Source organism: Bos grunniens, chromosome 12 (genome assembly GCF_055505025.1).
Source record: "Bos grunniens cultivar Pamir isolate PY7600 chromosome 12, Bosgru_T2T1.0, whole genome shotgun sequence".
Lineage (NCBI taxonomy): Eukaryota > Metazoa > Chordata > Mammalia > Artiodactyla > Bovidae > Bos > Bos grunniens.
In genome coordinates, this window is record NC_141176.1 from 19,499,823 (window position 1) to 19,523,619 (window position 23,797).

The 23,797-nt window shown below is 45.6% G+C and overlaps 1 protein-coding gene across 3 annotated transcripts in view; it reads right to left on the reverse strand.

Moving 5' to 3' along the window:
- Positions 1–12,477: 12,477 nt before the first annotated feature.
- EBPL (EBP like) overlaps positions 12,478–23,797 on the reverse strand; it is a 28,925-nt gene continuing 17,605 nt past the window's right edge. For 2 of the 3 annotated variants that reach the window (XM_086329134.1, XM_086329135.1), the window contains exons 2-4: positions 20,378–20,447; positions 14,683–14,821; positions 12,478–13,032 (exon numbers count right to left, since the gene is read on the reverse strand). In XM_086329134.1, the coding sequence (XP_086185260.1) occupies positions 12,792–13,032; positions 14,683–14,821; positions 20,378–20,447 (450 nt within the window). In that variant the 3' untranslated portion in view covers positions 12,478–12,791. Of the gene's footprint in view, positions 13,033–14,682; positions 14,822–20,377; positions 20,448–22,007; positions 22,065–23,797 lie in introns of all 3 variants that reach the window. The other variant, XM_086329136.1, reaches the window with a different exon arrangement.

Here is a 23,797-nt window from a genome sequence, read left to right on the forward strand (position 1 = left end):
CCAAAAAAAAAAAAAAAAACCTCTTGGGGAAACAAAAGTTGCACCATAAGGAAATATAGTATACTCAACGGAAGTCATAATAATATAAGTACTATAATGTTCATTTAACCAAAATGGCTCTACTGGGAGGATGGAGGAAGGAAAATATGTGTGTGGGTGGAGCATGGGGGAGAGTGTGAGAGGGTTAAATAATTCTCTTCCAAGGTAGGAAAACAGATGATTTGTAAGGTTGAAAAATCAAGGAACAGCAACATAAATTTGGGGGAAAATAGAGAGAAAATATGACAAGACACAGCTAAAACAGCTGCTTCTGGGGAGAAGTAATTAAGACTTGGTTGAGAGACTGTGTGTTAGAGGCTCAGTCATGTGCGACTATCTGCAACCCCATGGACGGCAGCCCGCCAGGCTCCTCTGTCCATGGGATTCTCCAGGCAAGAATACTGGAGTGGGTTGCCATGCCCTCTTCTACGGGAGCTTCCCAACCCAGGTATCGAACCCCGGTCTCCTGCATTGCAGGCAGATTCTTTACTGTCTGAGCCACTAGGGAAGCCCCAAGCAGGAGACTGCTGTTTTCCATTATAGGCCTCTGGGTTTTATTTCACTTCTTAAACTAGACACCTGTATGATTTTTATAAAAATGAAAACTAAATTTTAAATACTAAATAAGGCAAGAGCAACCAGAACATCACGGATAACTTTGTTTCAGTTCAGTTCAGTCGCTCAGTCATGTCCAACTCTTTGCGACCCCATGGACTGCAGCACGCCAGGCTTCCCTGTCAATCACCAACTCCCGGAGTTTACTTAAACTCATGTCCATCAAGTCAGTGATGCCATCCAGCCATCTCATCCTCTGTCGTCCCCTTCTCCTCCTGCCCCCAATCCCTCCCAGCATCAGGGTCTTTTCCAATGAGTTAACTCTTCGCATGAGGTGGCCAAAGTATTGGAGTTTCAGCTTTAGCATCATTCCTTCCAAAGAAATCCCAGGGCTGATCTCCTTCAGAATGGACTGGTTGGATCTCCTTGCAGTCCAAGGGACTCTCAAGAGTCTCCTCCAACACCACAGTTCAAAAGCATCAATTCTTCGGCACTCAGCTTTCTTTATAGTCCAACTCTCACATGCATACATGACTACTGGAAAAACCATAGTCTTGACTAGATGGACCTTTGTTGACAAAGTAATGTCTCTGCTTTTTAATATGCTCTCTAGGTTGGTCATAACTTTCCTTCCAAGGAGTAAGTGTCTTTTAATTTCATGGCTGCAATCACCATCTGCAGTGATTTTGGAGCCCCAAAAAATAAAGTCAGCCACTTAAGCATCTAAACCCAACTAACTGTAGGGCTCGAGTAAGGGTCTTAACCCTGCCTATTTGGTATTCCTTCTTGTCCAGATTTCGGCTAGCGCTGACCTTCACCTGGCTGGCCCAAAGGCTCTGCCCTCTGCTTTCCTCTGCTTTTCAATGCCTCAGAGCACACAGGTTCACACCCTTGAGCTGTGGAAGAGTTCTTTGGTTGTCTGCTCTGTTCTCTACACCTCTGCTGACCGCTCCCTCCTCATCTGCCCTCCGGGGCTGCCCTCTCCCACCAGAAGCTGACTTGGATTAAGCAGGGTGGTCACCTGGTTCTCTGACCACAGGGAGCCTGTGAGCTGTTTAACCTCCAGAAGTTTCTCAGGACTGGCTGGGCTCCTTGAAGCACCTTTGCAACAAAACGCTGCTAGCAGCAACTGGCCGAAGAAGCCCTTTATCGTTTTCTTGTGTGCCACCGGTGAGCATGGTGGTATTTTTGGCCCCGACTCTTCACTCCTTTCTCCATCCACACGTTTGCTATGGCTTCATCGTGGATGGAGTGTCCTTTGTCGACACTGGGGTTGGCCATGTGACTTTCTTTGGCCAATGGGCTGTCAGCAGATAGACACAAGCAGGGGTTTGAATAGTGTTTGCACGTGGGGGTTTCCCTCTGCTGACTCTGCCATCAGAAGAACAAGCTTCAGCTAGCCTGCTGTCCGAGGAGGAGAGGAGGAGAGGCATGGAGAGCAAAACCGCCAAGGACTTCCCTGGTGGTTAAGAGTCCACCTGCCAACGCAGGGGACGTGGCTTCGATCCCTGCTCTGGGAGGATCCCACATGACAAGGGGCAACTAAGCCCATGGACCACAACTCCTAAGCCTGCGCCCTCCTAAGCCCATGCTCTGCATCAAGAGAAGCCACCGCAATGAGAAAACTCTCGCACCACAGCCAGAAAGTACCCCTTGCTCACTGCAACTGGCAAAAAGCCTGAGCATAGCAACAAAGACCCAGCACAGCCAAAGATAAAATAATTTTGAAACAAACAAAAACCTACTAAGTAGTCCAGAGACCTGAAGCCACTGCAGCCCAAGCAGAGACGGCCAGCTGAGGCCAGTCGGGATCAGCCAGATCCTGGTCCCCTACAGGGCTCCGAAGATAAACGCTTACCACTGCATGCCACTAAGAAGATTGCTGTGTGTTTTTGCCCCGCCGTGCTGGGTGACTAATACAGGCACTAAATGTTGGAAACCACCTATCTATAGTTTTATACCATGATTTCACTGGTTTATAAAATAATGCTCAAGGGTAGTATCCCAAGGTCAAATCATAAAAAGAGCTTGAGTCTTCAATCATTTACGAGCTAAGAAAAGAACTAACCTCAGACAGGGGTGGTGGATGACAAATGTCCTACAAACTTGGCATGTGCTTTGACATTTTTACAGAGGACAGTCTGACATAAACGTGGTCACGCCCGGGGCATATGGATGTTGAGAGGGAAGATGCAGTGATAATGGCTACTTCTCAGTTTTGTGTGAAACTGCTTTTTGGAATTCTTAAGATTCCTTGGTGCTCCCAGGAGGAGTGCCTGGCCATAAAACTCTCTTCCATCTTGTGGGTGTTCAGTTGATTCTAACTTAATGTGAACATACAGATTAGATACTATGCTGAGAGTAGGTTTTAGTTAAGAATGGAGAGCAGGCAATGGGTTCTGGAAGCCAGAGATCCCAGAACGGACTTAAAACAGAGATTCGTATACAATGTTGATCAAATCAGAGAGGAGGAAGACAGCACGCAGCAGAGGGGGCATGCACCTCAGCTGGCAGGACCCCTGGGATTTAACCACACTCAGACCACCTTCGCTCTTCCTGAAGAACCATCTCTGCTTGGAATGGGACTGCCAATGGGAGGGACTCAACCAAAAACGTGGGGGTCTGGGGATATGAAGAGGAGGGAAACCAGGGATAAAGGACCAGTTCACAGATTCAAAGGCTGTGGTTCACATCTTGCTTGGATTTAATGGAAAAAAAAAAAAAAAGGGTAATACATTCTCAGAATGGCCAGCCAGGGTGGCCAGGGCTGAAGTCTTCCAAGTCAGGACTGTGGGACTGAGTCACTTAATAAAAGGCTCCTCACAGGCCCAGGGGCTCCCCTGGTGGCTCAGACAGTAAAGAATCTGCCCACAGTACAGGAGAACCAGGTTTGATCCCTGGGTGGGGAAGATCCCCTGGAGAAGGGAATGGCAACCCACTCCAGTATTCCTGCCTGGAAAATCCCCATGGACAGAGGAGCCTGGCGGGCTACAGTCCGTGGGGTCACAAAGAGTCAGCTGTGACTGAGCAACTAACACTTTCACTTTCTTTCCCAGGCCCAGGGCGTTCCCAGCAGATGTTGGGGAACACAGGATGAGGACTCAGAAGGCAGAAAGCAAGAAAAAGCAAGACTGCTGTCTAAGGGGCTCTGGCCTCAAAGCAAGCAGCGCCCTCTGGGTGCTGATCTGGGGCGGGGGGGGGGAGGGGGACACGAGGAAGAGGATTGCAACAGATGTGGAGGCGTGGGGGGCCCCTCTCTCCCCTGCTGCCTCCCAATGGTTCAGCTACCAGGCAGGCTGGGAGGTGGTGGAGAGCTAGGGCGGAGCGGGATTAGGACTGGGGCAATGGTCCAGGCGGGGCTGACTCACGATGAGCTCAGGTTCACTTTTGGGAGCAATTGGCGTCCAAGGAGATGCCATCTGGGGTGCCGATGCAGCCACGAGTCAAGGCAGCTGACAGCTCTCACGACGTGGCTGTGGCATGTGGGCCAGCGCTCCCCAAGCTGGGATCTGTAAACCACCAGTTCTGAAGGCTGTGAAGAGCTGTTGGCCTGAAAAGAGGGTTCCATGGTCCAACAAGCTTGGGAGGTGCTAGGTTTAATGGAATTACACAGGTTTCTCCACTGCAGGACATCTCAAAGCCCTTAATATGATGACAGGAATAGCCAGGCTCTAAAGCAAGAACTGTGGTGTTGGAGAAGACTCTTGAGAGTCCCTTGGATTGCACGGAAATCAAACCAGTCCATCCTTAAGGAAATCAACCCTGAATATTCATTGGAAGGACTGATGCTGAAGCTCCAATACTTTGGCCACCTGATGCGAAGAGCCAACTCATTGGAAAAGACCCTGATGCTGGGAAAGATTGAGGGCAGGAGAAGGGGACGACAGAGGATAAGATGGTTGGACTGCATCACCGACTCAATGGACATGAGCTTGAGCAGGCTCCGGGAGATGGTGAAGGACAGGGAAGCCTGGCATGCTGCAGGGCATGGGGTCGCAGAGTCGGACACGACTGAGCGACTGAACGACAACAAAAGCAAGGCAGGCAGGATTAGAGTGTACAGATTTCAATCATGATCACGGAACCCTTTCTACACAGAACTTCGGGCTAGTGAACTACTGACACTTTCCAGAGTGGGACACTAAAAATACCCCAGCCACCTGATGCCCAAGCGGGCAGTAAATCACTGGCCTTCAAGCTCCAGAACGCAGGCCAGGCCTGGCCTACCATGGCCGCAGGCGGCTGACCCTTGCCAGATGGCCCAAGTCCACTTCTTCGCACCCAGGCAGTCAGTGGGGTTAGGAGGAGAGGGGCCCCAGGAGGCAGGAAGCTGCTGCAGGTGCGTCCTGGGTGTGGGGTGGTTAGAGGTGGGCGTGTCACGGGAGGAAACGGGGTTCCCTGGGAAAGGGCAGTGGCTTCCACAGTGACAATTGCTTTACTATTAATAAATACAATCAGGGCATCCCGTCAGAACCCACAGATCAGCCTCTCAAATTACCCCCACGGCCGCCAGATGTCGCTGTTGCAGGGAGCATGAACTTGCAGTCCCGTCTCCCTACAGGCAATGACTTTACCAAGACAGTTCAAATTGTGGGCGCTCAGACGCACATGAGACCCACCCAATTCCTGCGACCCAATTGAGTGAGACCCTGCTTCCAGTTCTTAGTGATTAGATCGCACCAACCCCACCTCCAGCAGCCCTGGGACCAAAAGCAGTCCAACTCCCAGAATGTAACCAAGAAATGCCAAAAATCTGTGCATGGTTCCTTTCAGCACAAAACAGCAAATCAGAAAACGAGAGGCCAAGACAAAATACTTATTTTTTTAACTAAAAACACAGAACAATGAAATTGAGAGGCTCCTCAAGTATAAGGAATAGACCCAGATGATCAAAAATGTACTGAGGTTGAATTTTTTTGACCATTAAAAAATCCAGAGGGTGGGATGATTTGGGAGAAAGGCACTGAAATATGTATATCATATATGAAACGAGTCACCAGTCCAGGTTCGATGCACGATACTGGATGCTTGGGGCTGGTGCACTGGGACGACCCAGAGGGATGGTATGGGGAGGGAGGAGGGAGGAAGGTTCAAGATGGGGAACACGTGTATACCTGTGGCAGATTCATTTGGTTTTGTATGGCAAAACCAATACAATATTGTAAAGTTAAAAAATAAAATAAAATTAAAAAAAAAAAACTGGGACTAAAATTTGGAAATGTTTAAAAAAAAAAATCCACACAGCTAAACGGTTTTCATAGCTTGCAGGCTTCCAGCAACATGTCTAACAGGTTGGACTTGAAAAAGTACTTATTTGATGTGGAGCATCTTTTAAGTCTTTGTTGAACTTGTTACAAAATTGCTTCATTTTATGTTTTCTAGGAGGCCCATGGAATCTTAGCTCCAGGCCCGGGATAAAACCTGCACCCACTGCATCAGAAGGTGAAGACTTAACCAATGGACTCCCAGGGAAGTCCCTAAAAGTACTTTTAAGTGACCTAGGTTCTAGTTCACTAAAAAGCTATGTGGACTTGGGCAGGTTATCCAACCTCTCTGAGCCTTAGTTTCCTTGTGTGTGAACTGAACCTACCCAGGCCCCACCCCCCTTTTAAAACATTTTTATTGGAGTATAGTTGCTTTACAATGTTGTGTTAGATTCTGCTGTACAACAAAGTGATTCAGTTATACACACACACACACACACACACACACACACACATATATACACACATCCATTTTTTAGATTTCCTTCCCATTTAGGTGACCACAGAACATTGAGTAGAGTTGCCCATGCCACATAGTAGGGTCTCATCAGTCATCTATTTTATATATAGAAGAGTATAAATGTCAATCCCAATCGCCCAATTCATCCTCCCCTACTCCCCGCTCAAGGCCCCTTTAAACAATATATGATTCTAAGATTCTAAGCGTGGCCTTGAAGGGCCCATGTGCAGCTGGGAAGGTGGATATCAAAAATAACAAAACAATACGAGGCCACTTAAGTGACACAGACAAGGGCTACAAGTATGCAGAGTCCTCCTCTTCTGACTGGGGGACTGAGAGAGGCTTCCAAAGGGGAAGGGATTAAACACCTAAAACCCAGCACTGCAGCACGCTCAGCACACTTGATCCCTCCCTTGAAGAGTTGGGAGGTGGCCAATCCAATATTTTAAGATGTCAACTTGATCTGTGTGGACATAAACATCTAAGGAAACTGGTTTCCAAAAATAAATGATAACTGCTACCTATCAGCCTCTGTGAGCGCATGAATTTCTCAAGGATGGGGGCATGTTCTGTAATTCTATCCAGTTGGTTCTGTGTGGACAAGTATAGTATACTGCTAGTTCCTGGATGATAAATCTGGGGCAAGAGAGAGAGAGGAAGGGAGCGGGGAGGTTAAAACCCTTCTTCACATGTTAAAAGTATCCTCTCCCACCGATGTTAATACATGCACAGGCAACAGCTTGAGAAATGGAAACTAAATTTGTAATAGCGATTCTGTCTGATGATACTGGGGGTTATTTTTCTTTTTGCTTATCTGGATTTTCCATTTTTATCAACAGGCATGGATCAATTGTATTTTTTTTAATGCAAAAACATCTGGGAAGGATGATACATCCAACCACTATCAGTTACCAGCACCTTAATATGAATTAATGGATGTAATCTGCATCCTACAGTGAAGCAGTGGTTTTGTTATGTTGGGTCAGCCAGACTGTCAAGGCAGTGGAAAGGGAAAGATGTAGAGTTTCTAAAAGGACAGTGAGTAGAGGAGGCCTGCCAGGGTGTTTATTGACCTTGAGGGAGTTTTACAAGAGTAAGGACAGCAACAGTTAACCTTTCTCATTCAAAGCTTTATCCAATTATTCTCATTATAAATTATTTTTAGATCCAAGCTTTCATAATGAACAACGGTACATGGATTTTAAGAATACTTTGAAAAGAAAGAAAACAAAGGATTCTTCTCCAAACTTTGTGCATTTTGGTTTCCGTCAAGCCTTTTTTGGACAAAGTTTTATGAAATGGTTAGATAGCCTCTCTGCGACCCCATGGGGTGCTGCAGTCCATGGGGCTGCAAATAGTCGGACACAACTGAGTAACTGAACTGAACTGACATAGCATCGCCGACACAATGGACGTGGACGTGAGCAATCTCAGAGATGGTGGATGACAGAGGAGCCTGGCGGGCTACAGTCCGTGGGGTTGCAAAGAGTCGAACATGATTCAGCGACTGAACAATGCTGCAGCCTGTAGACTTTTCCTAAAGCCTCAGTGCTAGCACTTTAGGATTGTAGAACTGACATAATTAAATACAAGAAAACATCATCATTTAGACTCTGATTTTGGATGGATTATGCTGATATTTGCCTCAGCATTACTTGGAAAGGAAGAGTGCGCAGAGGAAATTTATGGTGTAAACACTGAGAAAGGGTTAGGGTTAGGGTTTGCAGGAATCTAGCTGCCTTTAATATAAGCAATTCATAACTCATTGCAAATCATTTGATAGACAAATCATCAAAATATGCCTTCTGTGGCCAGCTCCTAGGGAACAAATGTGATGGAACGGGGCTGCGGGGTGGGGCAGATATTGGAGTAAATGATTCCTAAGGTCCGAAGTAAAATTTAGACTTAAGACATATTTGAATCCAAGTAGTTGGACATATTCACAATTGAAGAGAGGAACAATTTGAAGGTAGTGACTTATTTGACTTTAAGATGCCATAAGGCTTCCCTGGTGGCTCAGCTGATAAAGAATCCACCTGCAATGTGGGAGACCTGGGTTCAATCCCTGGGTTGAGAAGATCCCCTCGAGAAGGGAATGGCTACCCACTCCAGTATTCTGCCCTGGAGAAGTCCATGGACTGGACAGTCCATGGGGTCGCAAAGAGTCGGACATGACTGAGCGACTTTCACTTTCAAGATGCAATCAATTATAGATGATTATATTTTTGAAACAAAAAACACGGCCAACTCAATTATGACACATGACCTGTAAAATGCATTCTCATTTCTAAAATGTGGGTGGAAAATATCTATCTTAGAGTTAATGAAATACAGTATTACCTGTGTCACCTTGCCCCTAGCTCCCTGTCACAGTGACCTGTTCAGACTTCATAGGGATACACCAATCCTTCCCATTCACCGAAGGGCTGAAAGATTCAGGTCCTTACTTGGCAGTAAAATGTATCTGTCCCCCAAGGTCCTGTCAGAGTCTATAACCTCCATTTCTCTCCCATCCAATACTCAGCAAAAGCTCAGTATTTTTAGGACTGCCTGCATGATATGTAAGCCCGTCCATCTTTCTCTATTCTGTTTACCCGTGGCTTGAGCCAGATCAGCAGACAGCAAAGTACTGGAAACAACTAGTAATCCCTCATAGAAAGGCTGATTCAGACTCTCTCTGGCATCCTGCCTTCAGCCATGTTGGGGACACTGTTAGAACAGCCCTAGTCGTTCTCAAACTGCTGTAAAGGACACAGCATTCTCTTCACGAGGACCTGGGAGAGACATTTTTCAGGTCTTTATACCAGTAATCTCAACAAATAAACTTTTTAAGTTGAAGTGTAACATACATAGAGAAAAGTACACCATTCATACAGGTACAGCTGAATGAACTATCACAAATTATAACAACCACTCAAATGAAAAATATAAAACATTACCAGCATCTGAGAAGCCCCTTCGTGACTTCTCCCCATCACTATCTCCACCCTCTTCCCCAGAGGCAACCTCTGTCCTGATTTCCAACACCACAGTTTTATCCATTTTTTTAAAAATTAATTTTTATTGGGATATAGTTGCTTTACAATGTTAGTTTTTGCTGTACAGCAGAGTGAATCTGCTATATACATACATATATCCCCTCTTTCTTGGGATTTCCTTCTATGTAGATAGAGTTCTTTGTTCTCATTAGTTATTTCTTTTATACATAGAGATGGGAATTGACATGTATACACTTTTTTCTTTTTTTTTTTACACTTTTTTCTTAATACTTTTTTCCTTGTGTGGTTTGTGAGATCTTAGTTCCTGACCAGGAACTGAACCCTCCAGCTCAGCGGTGAAAGCAAGGCATCCTAACCAACTGGACCGCCAGGGAATTCCCCTACTTATCTGCTTTTGAAGCTTACAGAAATTGAATCATACAATATGTACCCTCTTGCTCTGGCTTCTTTTACTTATAACTATTTTTGTGCAATGTATCCATGTTATTATGAGAAGTAGGTTGTTAAGTTTTCATATTGCAATTTTCACTGTATGTACCTACAGTCCATTATATGTATATACCACAGTTTATTCATTTAGGTTGGTTCTGGTTAGGGTTATAATGAATGATGCTGCCGTTCTGGTGCACAGAGTAAGCACTTCTGTGAAGCATACCTAAGCTGGGTTTTAGGGCATGCACACGTTCAGTTTCACTTCAAAACAGTTTTCCACTTTACATTCCACCAGCAGGGTATGAGAAGTCCAGTGGTTCTGCGTCTTCACCAACACTCATCATTGTCAGTCTTTTCATTTTTAGCCATTTTAACAGGTCTCCGGTAGCTCAGTAGATAAAGAATGCGCCTGTAATGTGGGAGACCTGGGTTTGATCCCTGGGTTGGGAAGATCCCCTGGAGGAGGGCATGGCAACCCATTCCAGTATCCTGGCCTGGAGAATCCCCATGGACAGAGGAGCCTGGTGGCCTACAGTCCATGGGGCTGAAAAGAGTCAGACATGACTGAGTGACCAACCACAGCAGCACACAGCAACATCTTGTGGCCTTAATTATCATTCCCCCAAATCCCTTCTCTTTTGTGAAGTATTTAGTCAGATTATCTCATCAACTTTTCTCTATTAAATTGCATGTCTTTGTCTAATTGATTTACTCGTTGGGATGGGTCTTCTGTCAGCTATATGTACTACAAATGTCTTCCACCTTCTGGCTTCCTTTTTTTTCTCTTAATGGTGGATTTTGATAATCCAAAGTATCAACACTTGACTTTAAAATAGTCAAACTTACCACTGGTTTTGGATCTTTTTAAAGGATATATTCTATTTTTTCTTCTTGAAGCTTTATTATTTGCCTTTCATATTAAAATCAACAATTCACCTGGAGTTGATATTATGCATGGTGTGAGGTAAGGATCAAAATTCATATTCCCCACATGGATATGCAACTGACCTGGCACCATTTACTGAAAAGAGTATCCTTTCCCCATCGCTCTACAGTGGTACCTTCGTCCTAAATCCAGAGTCCATACAGGAAGGTCTGTCTCTGGTCTCTCTAGTCTGCTTCATGGGTCTGTCTACTCACTGGTTTTCCGGTACCAACACCACATTGCCGTAATTACTGCAGCTTTATACTAAGACTTAATGTCTAGTAGAGTGAGTCCTCTGGCTCTGAGCTCTCACAACGTTGTCTTAGCCTTCTTGGCCCTTTGCAGTGCCATAAAATATCTTAAAATCAACTTATTTAACAAATGGCAAACAGATAAATCTGTCGGGATTTTAATTGGGATTACATGGAATCTATAGATCAATTTGGGGAGAACTGCCTTCTTTACAATATTAAGCCTTCCAATCCATGAACATGGCATATCTCTCTTGCTTATTTAGGTCTTATTTAACTTCTCTCAGTGTTTCATAGTTGTCTTTGTTTTCTGTGTAAGACTTGAATATCTTTCTGTTTTCCCCTAAATATTAGAATGCTATACCAAATGACATTTTTTTAAATGGTACTTTAATTATTTACTGGTTTGTTTTTAATCCCACGAAAATTGGACTGTGTTACTCAGAGCTTCCCCCTACCTGATGTTCCATGAAACAACCATCCCACTTGTTAAAGTGGTCTGATATATGTTGGGGAAAGTTGGGCTTAACAAATTAATCTCGCTTCTTTACTGCAGAACTTCTAAAGTCTTTAATGTGCTAATATAATATTCCTCAAGCATACTTGCCCATATTCATTCAGTATTCAACAAATATCGTAGTCAAGTATCATTCAAGATATAAGCCTAGAAAACAGCGATTACTCTAGGTATTTTAAGCAGGAGAATTCCATAGACATTCCCTGTCACCGGAAAACAGAAAAACAACAACGAAAAGGAACAGTTGAAAATGGTCTCCATGTTTCACCCTTCAAACCTCTCACAAATACCTCCAAAGGTGAAACCAATTTGGCCTCCAGGACCATAACTGCAGCTCTCTGCACGATAAGGGGAAACCGAGGCAGAGGCGGAATGAAGGCTGAGCTGAGTGACAGCATCCACGACGGCCGAGCCAGTGCCCGGCGTACATATGTGCCAGGCAAGCCTCCTAGGCAGAGAATACATCCGTGAGCTATGAGGCTCCAAGAAAAGCAGGTGCTGAACCAGTTAAGGTGAGTACCCGCCCTCCGCCTCCGACAGAACTGCTACATTTGCCAAAAAAGTGTTTCCTGCAACAGCGTGTGGTAGTGTTTCCCTCTTGGTACTGAAGGCAAATGTCAAATCCATGTGTCACTTGTATCAATGACACACGACGTCATGGCATGCCTTTCTGCATATTAACTTTACCTTCATCTTATTTCTCACTCTTACTTTCCCTATGTTCCTATTTCCTGATTTACTTTTTATCGTATTTTTGTAAGCTATTTCAAATCTTCCTCCTTGCAAGAGAACAGATATAAATTAATCAGCTGTTAGTGAAACCCCAGTGTTCACCCATGAGGAGTTAACCCACTCATAAACTCCTTCTACTGTCATTTTTTTGTTGGCTTCACAAATTTGATACAGTACAAACACAAAACAGAAGCATTCATTTCATTTCTGGTTTCACTTTAGTAACCAAAAGACTGGTGGGAAGATCAGAAGTGGAAGCAACAACAAGTTCTTTGAAATAAAAAATTAATATAACATGCTCTATGGCATTTCACGATAATTGGCTTTATTAATGTAGAACAATTAATGTTAGCCATAAAAGGATATAATTAAATGTGTTTTATTCTGTTTAAAACTTATTCTGTTCCCTGTATTGCCATTTAACTGGAAAAAACAACAACAGCAAAAACTCATCAAGCTTACAGTCCATTTGAAATTGATTCCACTGAAATCAATTAGGTTGTTCCAAAATGACAATAGAAAAAGAAAAGCGCAGACTGGAATGCATTACATTTTGGCCCAACAAAAAAGGATTCAATCTCATAAAGCAAGCTGACAGTGTTTATGACTTTGAAAATTCACTGAAACTTTTTGCGTGAATTAGATCCTTTGTGATGCATTTTCTTGAGTTCTACCCATGACTGCCACAGTAACAGTCCTGGGATCAGAACCCAAACACCATTGAAAAATACCAGATAGACCCAAAAGTAGAGCCAACTGTTGGTGTTGAGGTTGGGGCTTCCCATAAGCCAGTCTGGGCAGAAGGTCATCCACCCGCCATACAATTCACACACGCACAGGGTAATCTGTACGAAATGCCTGTTAGAGAGAAAGAGACAGTGATGAAACTGCCAGCTGTACCAACATCATCTCCCACAGCAGAACACCTCCCTGAAGTGGGAACTCAGGTTTCGCACGGAGCTCCCTTGATGGGGCAAGTTGATCACTGATGAAGACCCATGCTTTCCTTTGGAGAAGAAAATGGCAACCCACTCCAGTATTCTTGCCTGGAGAATCCCACGGGCAGAGGAATTGGCGGGCTATAGCCCATGGGGTCACAAAGAGTCGGACACGACGAAGAAACACTTTCCTTGGAGAAGCAACAGCACCCTCTCTAGATTATGCTCGGAGTTAAAGAAGGTCTCTTGGGTATCTTGGAAAGTTTAGTGAAGTCACGAAAGAGAGACCTGGATGTGAACCTATGAGCTCCAATCTCCCCTGTTGGAAAAGGGCTAATAATAGTCCCCTCCTTGAATAATGCTTCGCTGGTGGCTCGGTGGTAAAAAATTCGCCTGACAATGCAGGGGACTGGGGTTCAATCCCCGGGTCGGGAAGATCCTCTGGAGGAGGGAATGGCAACTCGCTCCAATCCTGTGGCCTGGAAAATCCCAGACAGAGGAGGCCTGGCGGGCTACAGTCCATGGGGTCTGTAGCGTCGGACATGACGTAGCGACTAAACGACAACCATCTCGAATAATATTGTGGAGATTAAATGAGATGTGCAGATAAAGCACTGCGCCTGGTGCATATTCAGCCATGCATATGTGTGAAAGTGTTTGAAATAACAAACGCATGGGTAAACGTGGCAGACCCACAGCCACGATCGTGGACATGTAAGGCACCCAGAAGCAAGCTCCAGGAGATGTGAGGGACAGGGAAGCCTGGCACGCTGCAGTTCGCAGGGTCACAAAGAGTCGGACACAGCTGAGTGACTGAACAACTACAAGGCACCCAGAAGGAAATTTTTCCTGCCAACTCTCTATGTAAAATTGGGTGAGGGCAAGTGCATTAAATGACTTTTGAGGTTTCTTTCAAGTCTGAAATTTCATGACAAAGTTTTACACAGGCTTCTTTGATACAAGATGGTGGAAATGGAATACCACTGTGCCCAGCTGACAGGAGTCTAAAACCATTCCCTGGGACTCATTCCCGGGAAAGCAATCTGTTCGTCCCAGGTCACCCTGTCCCTAAGGAGGACAGGAAGGAAATGGAGGGAGGGGGCGGAGCCCACAGTTTCAGGGCCTGACTGATGGATGGCTAATCTGCCGTCTTTCTCCTCCATCTCCCCACTCTTCTGCCTTCCTCATACCTTCTGTAAGCTGCTATCTTGCATGTCCAGCTCAGAATTACATAAGAGACTTCTCTTTGTGACAGGTGGAAGAGAAGTTTCTAGAATGATTTGGGGGCAGAGGATGAAAATAACTACTCTTTGATTTTCCACAATATTGGTGGCCAATCACTCAAAGCTGCTAACACTGTGCTTGTCTATACAGGATCGAGGTTGTCACTACCATCATATTTCTAGTGTTTTTTATTTTGACCGATCCGAAATTAAGCTATATCAGATGATTTTCTACTCCACTTTTCGTCTAACAAAGAACGGTGGTCGTCATCCACTCCACATGTCACTTTGGCATCGGGACAGCTGGTGTTTCTCCTCTTTCCAGCCGGATAGGGAAGAGCACTTACCGATAATGTTTCTCTTTGACGATGGCATAAACGAGGACCAGTGCCAGAGATCCACCCAGGACGACCGTCAGAATTTCCACAGACACGATGGTTGGATCAAAATAAAGCCATCTTGCATCAGCTTTGCCATATTCTTTCCCTAAAAACAAAACACTTTGTTACTCATCTGGCAACTATTTTTAGGACAGTTGGTGGAAATGACCTCCCCCCACCACATTTGGAGGAGGTAAAAAGAATAACTGAACTGCCATCCTCTCTACAGTCTTCATGATGCCTTAGTGGAAGGAAAGAGGGGTCCTGAGACAAAAACCCATTACCACCGGACACAAGTGATGATAACAACATCACGTTACATTTGTAAAATGATTTGCATTTTCCAAAGTGCTTTCACAGGTGTGGCTTCTTCACCTCCTCCTTTTCCATCATAAGCAGCAGAATTCTAAACCAATCCGACACAGTCAGACTTTGCAAAGTAATCTTTAATAATTATCTTGGTAGATGCATTATAATTCCTAACTTTAAAATTTCAATATAAAGTTTATATTAGTCAGACGTGGGAAAATTACTGTTCAGGAAATGTTTATAAAAACACGTTTATTAATAACTGAAGAGGAATTGAGTGTTGAGGGGCCAGCAAGGAGGGGAGGGGAGCAACACAGCCTGGACTACAGAATGAATCTGAAATGGACAAAGAGGGCATTTCAGTCTGCTACAGACACAGTATTCACTAACAACAGCCACCACAAAAGCCCCAGTTGTGCTGACCCGGGGGTAGGTGTGCACTAAGAAATCTTTTCAGACCCCATTATCAGGATGGTTTCTTCCAGAAAGCACCATGAGGTCAGAGAATCTTCATGCAAGGCCTGGACCGCGGGCCTTGCATGAAGTCATATTTCCTTCCCTCCTTCTCTCTTCTTTTCTTCCTCCTCCTCTCCCTCCTCTTTTTCTCTGTCTTTATCTCTTTCTTTTTCTGTTTGCCAAAGTAATACATGCTGGTCCTAAGATCTCACATAACCAGTGGGGGAAAAAAATACCCCAAAGCCCCCACCTCTTTGCTTCAACTACGGTTCTCACATAACTTAGGAAAGCTATGAATGGTCCCAAATTAGCTACATGATCTGATTGATTGGTCTGAACAGCACAAAACAACAGTCTCTTAATGGTTAGAGTTAGGGTCCCTCCGGGGCTGGGGACAGAGGTTTCTGATGAAAGGCTGTCCTCAGGGAAAGGACAGGCCAGTAAACAGAGTGAGCTATTAAATGAGATAACACAGAGAGACACGCTGAGTGGAGAGTCTGTGAGAGGCAGACACAACTGGCAGAGGCGTCCAGCCTGTCCTGAGCTGACTGCCAGCCGTGACCTCACCGGAAAACAGCTAACAGTGAAAGTAAAAGTTTTCCCTTTAAACACAGATACAACAGGTGGGATACAGCTCCTAGCGTACCCAAAATCTAAGAAAATATCATAAGTGCAAGGTCAGTGCTTTAGGAGCGAAGAGATTAGTGGGTATTCAGACATTCACAAAAATAACCCTATTCATTCATTAAAAAAAAAAAAAAAATTTATTTGGCTGTGCTGGGTCTTAGCTGTGGCACAAGGGATCTTCAGTCTCTGTTGCAGCACTCGGGATCTTTAGGAGCAGCACAGGAACTCTTAATTGCAGTATGTGGATCTAGTTCCCTGACCAGGGATTGAACCCGGGGCATCAGGAGTGGGGCGTCTTAGCCACTGGACCACCAGGAAGTAGCATATAGACGCCTCTGTGCTAGACCTCAAGAATGCCTAGCACAGAACACAAAGTCTGCCTGCTGGTGGCTCACGCAGTAAGTGACGGGGGCAGAGAATGGGGCCAGGGAGGCACTGCACAGACCAGGAGATGAGGGGTTCGGATCACCTCCTCTTCACCCTACAGGGGAGGGAGAGAGTCCACCCTGGGCTCATGGGGCGGCTCAGCACACAACAGGCGGGCGACACTGGACGGATGAGGCTGACGGCGGCTCCTCGGTGATGTGAGACTCGCAGGCTCGGAGAGGAGGACACGGGCCACGGGGGGCCACAGGGGGGCCGTACTAGGACACAGAGGGAAAGGGGAGGGGGGGGCCGTGGGGGGCGGGCTGTGCACTCAGGGTGGCTGAGCCCTGCTCCCACGGGCAACGTGGCTGGCCTGCTGGAGTAGTTCTGAGCGCTGGCAGGGCACTGAAGCCGGCTCCTTAGGGACACACAGGCGGCGTGCTGGTCTGCGAGCCGGGAGGGGGTGGGGGTGGGGGCTGCTTGTCTAGACTTCCATTATACGGGCAAGCAGGGTGGGGAGGGGCTGTGCGCTGAGGGTGTTTGAGGGCCTCTGGATTTTGCCAGGAGTCAAGGCACACGCACCCCTGGATCTGAATCTCAGGCTCTTCTCTTACTCCCAGACCTTCCACTGTTGGTGTTCAGTTGCTCAGTTGCATTTGACTCTTTGCGACCCTACGGGCTGCAGGATGCCAGGCTTCCCTGTCCTTCACCATCTCCCGGAGTTTGCTCACACTCGTGTCCATCGAGTCGAGGATGCCGTCCAACCGCCAGCAATCAAGGCGATGAAGTGAGGATAAGCACCCCACAGATCAGTGGCCAGCCCACCATTTGTTTCTGTCCCAAAAGGTTCCCGGTCCAGTCTCAAGGGCCAGTTAGAGGAGGGGGTCACTTAACACGAGCCCCACATAGACCCTCGAGTGGTGCGTCAGTTGCCCCCACCTTGCGGAAGTGTGTATGAACTGAAACACAGCTCTCACTCCCTAAATCAAACGGCCTCTTATGGAACTTGTGCTAAGAAATAATTTGAATTACAGAAATAAAGTGCATTTAATGGAGAAACAAACAAAAAATCTCAGGTCTTAAATCATAGGAGGCGAGCCCTGAATAGGGGAGGGAGAGGTGTTTCAGGGGAAAAGTTTGAGCAAAAGCCTGGGGCTGAGCGCGCTTGGTGTGTCTGAAACTAAAGGTAATTCAGCAAGTTGAAGGAGACAGGATATGTGTGTGCGCGCGTGCATGCATGTGAAAGTGGGGGCCGGGGGGAGCGGCAGGTCCTGCTATCTGCCCGCCCCAGTGGACCAGACCTCTGGCCTCTCATCTACCGCTTAACTTTGACCATCTCTTTGCAGGTTCAACGCCTATAAAGGGAGGGAAAGGACAAGCAGAGCATTAACAAACCTAATGTGATCCTCGTCCTTTTTCCTGTGACTGACCGCCAGGCCCGGGCAGAGGTTTAGAGAAAGACGCACAGGCAGAGCTGCAGGAGGCATCCAGGAGCAAAGCCACGCTGCGGCCTTTGCCACAGGGCAGAGACAAGGACGCGAGGGGCGGCGATTCTTTTTCTTAACCAAACTCAGGTCAGCCTCCTCCGAAACCCTTTCTCCAAAAGGCCCCAGCACCTTGGGTTCTGGGCTCAGCCCAAGAATCCTGCTGAGTAACCTTAGTGATTTATCCTCTCAACAGCTTTATAAATGCCACACCGCAGTGTTAATTGTATTGACTCTGTCATACGTTACATCCCTAGTAAGAATTTATTGTATAATTAGAAGTCTGTACCTTTTGAACATCTTCATCTAATTCCACCTCTCCCCAGCCCCTGCCTCTGGTAACCACAAATCTGATCCTTCTCTAAAATGAGTTTCGGTTTTTCAAATTCCACATAAAAATGAGATATTGTCGTTTTCATTTTTTTCTGTCTAGCTTCTATCACTTGGCATAATGTTCTTCAAAGTCTGTCATCACAAACTGCAGGATTTCCTTCTTTTTATGGCTGAATAATATTCTGCTTCCCTGGTGGCTCAGGTGGTAAAGAATCCACCTGCAATGCAGGAGACCCAGGTTCGATCCATGGGAAGGGAAGATCCCCTGGAGAAGAGAATGGCAACCCACTCCAGTATTCTTGCCTGGAGAATTCCATTGACAGAGGAGCCTGGCGGACTACAGTCCATGGGGTTGAAGAGTCAGATAAATACAATGCAGGTTGTTTATCCACTCATCTGTGAGTGGACACTCAGGTTGTTTCATGTCTTGGCTGCTGTATAATAGATACTGCTGCTATAAACAGGGAGTGTAGATTACCAATCACTCCTGATATCAAATCTAATTCCTCATCCCCCACCCTTTATATCAATACCCTGGCCTGCCTTTAGCAAGGATCCTGTTGAGTCTATCATCAGTCCCCAAGCCTTGATGTTTCTTCTTAATAATTTTCCATCCACTGACTCCGACCCTGTTCCCAGCCTATAAATCTCCACCTATCCCTGTATTTAGGGCTTCCCTGGTGGCTCAGATAGTAGAGAATCCGCCTGCAATGCAGGAGACCTGGGTTCCATCCCTGGGTTGGGAAGATCCGCTGGAGAAGAAAATGGCAACCCACGCCATTATTCTTGCCCAGGAGAATTCCATTTTGGGGCTTCCCTGGTGGAACTAGTGGGACAGAACCTGCCTGCCGATGCAGGAGATGTAAGACACGTGAATTTGATCCCTGGGTTGGGAATATCCCCTGGAGGAGGGCATGGCCACCCTCTCCAGTATTCTGACCTGGAGCATCCCATGGACAGAGGAACCTGGCAGGCTATACTCCATGGGGTTGCAAAGAGTCGGGCACAACTGAGTGACTGAACATGAACACATGTCCCTGTATTAAGGGTTGAGCCAATCTCTTTCCCACTGCTGTGGTCTCTGTGGAATAAAGTCTTCCTTACCATCTTTAACAAGTTCTACATCCTGGTGAACCAAAATCAAAGGACAGTCCACAGATCAATATCCAGGAGGCCTTACCCCAGACCCTCTGAATCAGAATCTGCATTTTAATAAGAACCCCAAGCAATCTGTGTCCTTCTGTTCAGCTGTGCTGGGTCTGTGTTGCAGCACATGGACTCAGTTGCTCTGAGGCATATGGGATCTTAGTTCCCCAACCAGGCATCGGACCTGTGTCCCCTGCATTGGAAGGTGGATTCTTGACCACTGGATCATTAAGGAAAACTAGTTAATATCTCTGTAGAGCAGGAAGAGTTCTGGAAATTATCTACTAGAATACATATATGTAACTGTAGCCTACCAGGCTCCTCTGTCCATGGAATGCTCCAGGCAAGAATACTGGAGTGGGTTGTCATGCCCTTCTCCAGGGGATCTTCCTGACCCAGGGATGGAACCCAGGTATCCCGCATTACAGGCAGATTCTTTACCATCTGAGCCACCTGGGAAGCCTGTACAATATATATACATTTATATACAAATAAACGTTAAAAGTATGGAAAACACCCAGTTTAAATACTGCAGACTCCTCAATCTGTACTCACTGCAAACATTTTAAAATACAGCTTTATTGAGATATAATCCATGTGCCAGGTCTGCTTTTTCTTAAATCTGTTTAAAGTGTATAATTCAACAAGTTTTAGTACTTTCCCAGATTTGAATCACCACAACCTCACTTTACGTTAGTTTCTACTTCTCAAAAGAAACCTATACCCACTGTTAGTCATTCCCCATTTCTGGCCAAATCCCACTCCCTTCCTGCACCCCCACGCACCCACTAATCTGTCATCTCTCTCCATAGATCTGTCTCTTCCAGACATTTCATGCAAACAGAATCATACAACGTGGGATATAGGTACTCATTTAATGGACAGCCGTACTTGGAATTGACCCCCCACATGTGGCAGTGCCAGCATTTTACACTACTCACACAATGAAGCGATCAAGGCATCTGAGTCTGTGATGTTTCCCACCATAGACAAGTAGACATAAGGGCCTTCCTAGAGAGAAGAAAAGGAAAACATGCTCTAATTCAGCATCACACCCAAAGGATGGCACCGAAGGCACACCCCTGTGCGGGCAGCACCCCTTGCCCAGCGTGCAGGAGCACACGTCCCGGCCAGCACCCTCAGCCCCGCACCGCGCAATCCCAGTGTTTATGGGCAGGGGCGGGTGAAGGCCGACCTTGGAAATGAATCCATCCGAAGTGAATGTTCATATAGTAAGTGCTAGTTTTCAGTGACTGGCATTCTAAAACCAGAGGTGTGTTCAGATGGGGAAAAAAAATAAGCTGAAAATTTTGTCCAAGAGTCTAAATGTTATAGTAAATAAGCTGAATTCTGGATTAATCCAGAAGTACTTCAGAGTACTTCATTGCATCTCACCTCCAAAAAACCCCAAGATCTCTCTTAACAAACATGGTATTTAAGTATCACTATCAGAGCAGGAACTAGATCTTTCCTCTTGCGTAAGGGCAAATTCAGGAAAATTAAAAATGCTTACAGGCTATATTTAAAATTTTGGGTAAGGAAATCTCTGCAATTATATTTAGCATTTCATCAGAGAAATGTTCCTTTGCCTAAGATTTCAAAAACTGGATTAACTAGGATTCTCTAAGATATCTGATTATGTTGTTCCTTTAAAAAAATTTTGTTGCTGGTCAATACAACTTTTTTTTGGTTTCTTTTTACCAAAACAATCACTTATATGACATCAGAACAGTGTCTCTGCCTAAACCCTAAGCTCACTTCTAGTACAAAACTTCCCAGAGGCTACCAGTTTTAACCACTTCTAACTGTAGTTCTGGCAACTATCTTTATACTTATATTACTATTTCTATTTTTTTGTGCTTAGTCGATCAGTCATGTCCGACTCGAGACCCCATGGACTGTAGCCCATCAGGCTTCTCTGTCCCTGGGGATTCTCCAGGCAAGAATACTGGAGTGGGTGGCCATGCCCTCCTCCAAGGGATCTTCCCAACCCAGGGATCGAACCCAGTCTCCCACACTGCAGGTGGATTCTTTACCGTCTGAGCCACCAGGGAAGCCCAAGAATACTGGAGTGGGTAGCCTACCCTTTCTCCAGGGGATCTTCCCGACTCAGGAATCTAAATGGGGTCTCCTGCATTGTAGGTGGATTATTTACTAGCTGAGCTACTGGGGAAGGCCCACTATTAACTGCCCATCCTGAAAAATTACGATATAAATTATAGTTTCCCCTTCCCTTCCCTCCATCCAATTTTTGATAATGTAGGGGAGGAAAAACTTCTTCCTCCCCTCTTAGGTTCTGTAAGCTGGTTTAAGAATTAATTGACATAAATGGATTAAAAAGAAAAGCATACACATTTGATTTACTATGTTGACATGTACATGGGAATCTTCAAAAGGAAAATAACCTGAATAAGCTGTCAGGCCCCAAAACGCATACGCCTTTTTACCCAAAGACCAGTAACTGCAGGGATGTGAAGAGACCAGGGGGCTTGGGCTGAGGAGTACTGTCCCCAGGAAATACATGGGGAGAAACTAACAGAAGACAAGGGTTATTTGAGTCGGGCTACTTACACAATACCATTTCAGCACTGACTCCCAGTCCACAGTGAAATGAATGTTCTTTTCCTCCTGGTAAAGGGAGAGCACCTTTCTCAAGGGAAATTCAAAGACCTGATTTGAGCTAGAAAGCGGGGAGATCAGAGTGCCCTTCCGCATCTATTGCTCTCAATTGCCTTCTGTTCAAAATCCTCAACATGCCAAAGTGGCAATAATTTGGAGTGGCGTGTTCTGAACTCTTTTAACAGCTACATGCTGCTGCTGCTAAGTCGCTTCAGTCATGTCCGACTCTGTGTGACCCCATAGACGGCAGCCCACCAGGCTCCCCCGTCCCTGGGATTCTCCAGGCAAGAACACTGGAGTGGGTTGCCATTTCCTTCTCCAATGCATGAAAGTGAAAAGTGAAAGTGAAGGTGCTCAGTCGTGTCCGACTTTTAGCGACCCCATGGACTGTAGCCGAGTTCTCTTTAATTCTTCGGTTAGTTATCCCGAATTTGTAACTTCAGGAATAAGCTTCAAACCTCACCCGACTCCTTCATCAGTGCTGTGCAGTATATGGACTTCTGTGATATCAGGCGAGTATGAGAACCCCCAGCAAGCTCTCTCCCACTCCTCCCCACTTCTCTCAATCTCTGTTCACTTTGTACACTGCTGAGATTGATCGTATTTCCATTCTTGTTCTGTAAATGTATTTGTCTTCCTCATTTTATCTGTAAGTAGATTCTCAAAGCTGAAAAGTCAATCAATGCTCTACTGACAATATGGCTATTATATAAACAGTGTTCATTGGAAGAGGCCACAACTTCTTACTCTACAAATCAGTATTTCTGTCACTTAAGAAGAATGTGGCAAATGGAATATTCTTTCTTACCTTCATACATCTCTCAAAATCATGCTACATTTTAGTTTCCTTCGACTTTGGGCCAGGACTTTCTTATATTTTGGTTTATGCCACAGTTTGTAATTGCCTTTCTTTTTCTCTAATTGAGAGAAGAAACCCTACTTTCTCCCCATCTCATTAACATAATCTTACAGCTTCTTGTCCATTCCATTCTTTGCTGAACAGAGGCCTGAAGCTGGTTTCTCTTTTCTTCCTTTAAAAGATTTATTTATGTATTTATTTATGGCTGTGCAGGGTCATCATTGCTGTGCTCGGGCTTTCTCCAGTTGCCGGCGAGCAGGGGCTACTCTTTCTTGAGGTGTGAGGGCTTCTCACTGCAGCGGTTTCTCTTGCTGCGGGGCACAGGCTCTAGGCATACAGGCCTCAGTAGCTGCAGTGCATGGACTCAGCACCCATGGCACACAGGCTTAGTTGTTCCACGGCAAAGTGGAATCTTCTTGGATCAGGGACCGAACCGGTGTCCCTGCATTGGCAGGCAGATTCTTCTCCACTGAGCCACCAGGGAAGCTCTATATTTTCCCTTTTCTTAACATTCTGTAAGTTACCTAATAGGTAAGTGTGGTTTATTTCAGAGCATATATGAAAATCCTAGTCCTTAAAGGAGATAAAAAAAATTACACGAGATAATGTTTTTAAACAAGAAGTACTCCCTGTCTACTTTGTAGCTCCTTATTCTCACCAGCTGATTTTTTTATTTTTAGCAGAGCCGTAGGAAGTCCACATCTCTTCCCTGGCATGACTGGGGAACTTTCTAGACAAAAATACATCTGCTGGACTGGCCAGTAGGGGCAATGAGGCTGAGCTGAATATGACTCTCTGTGGGGCTCAGTCCACCTATCTGTGAGATAAAGGACTTCCCAAAATTAGACTGTTGATCTCATGACTTCCACGAGCAACCTCTTCA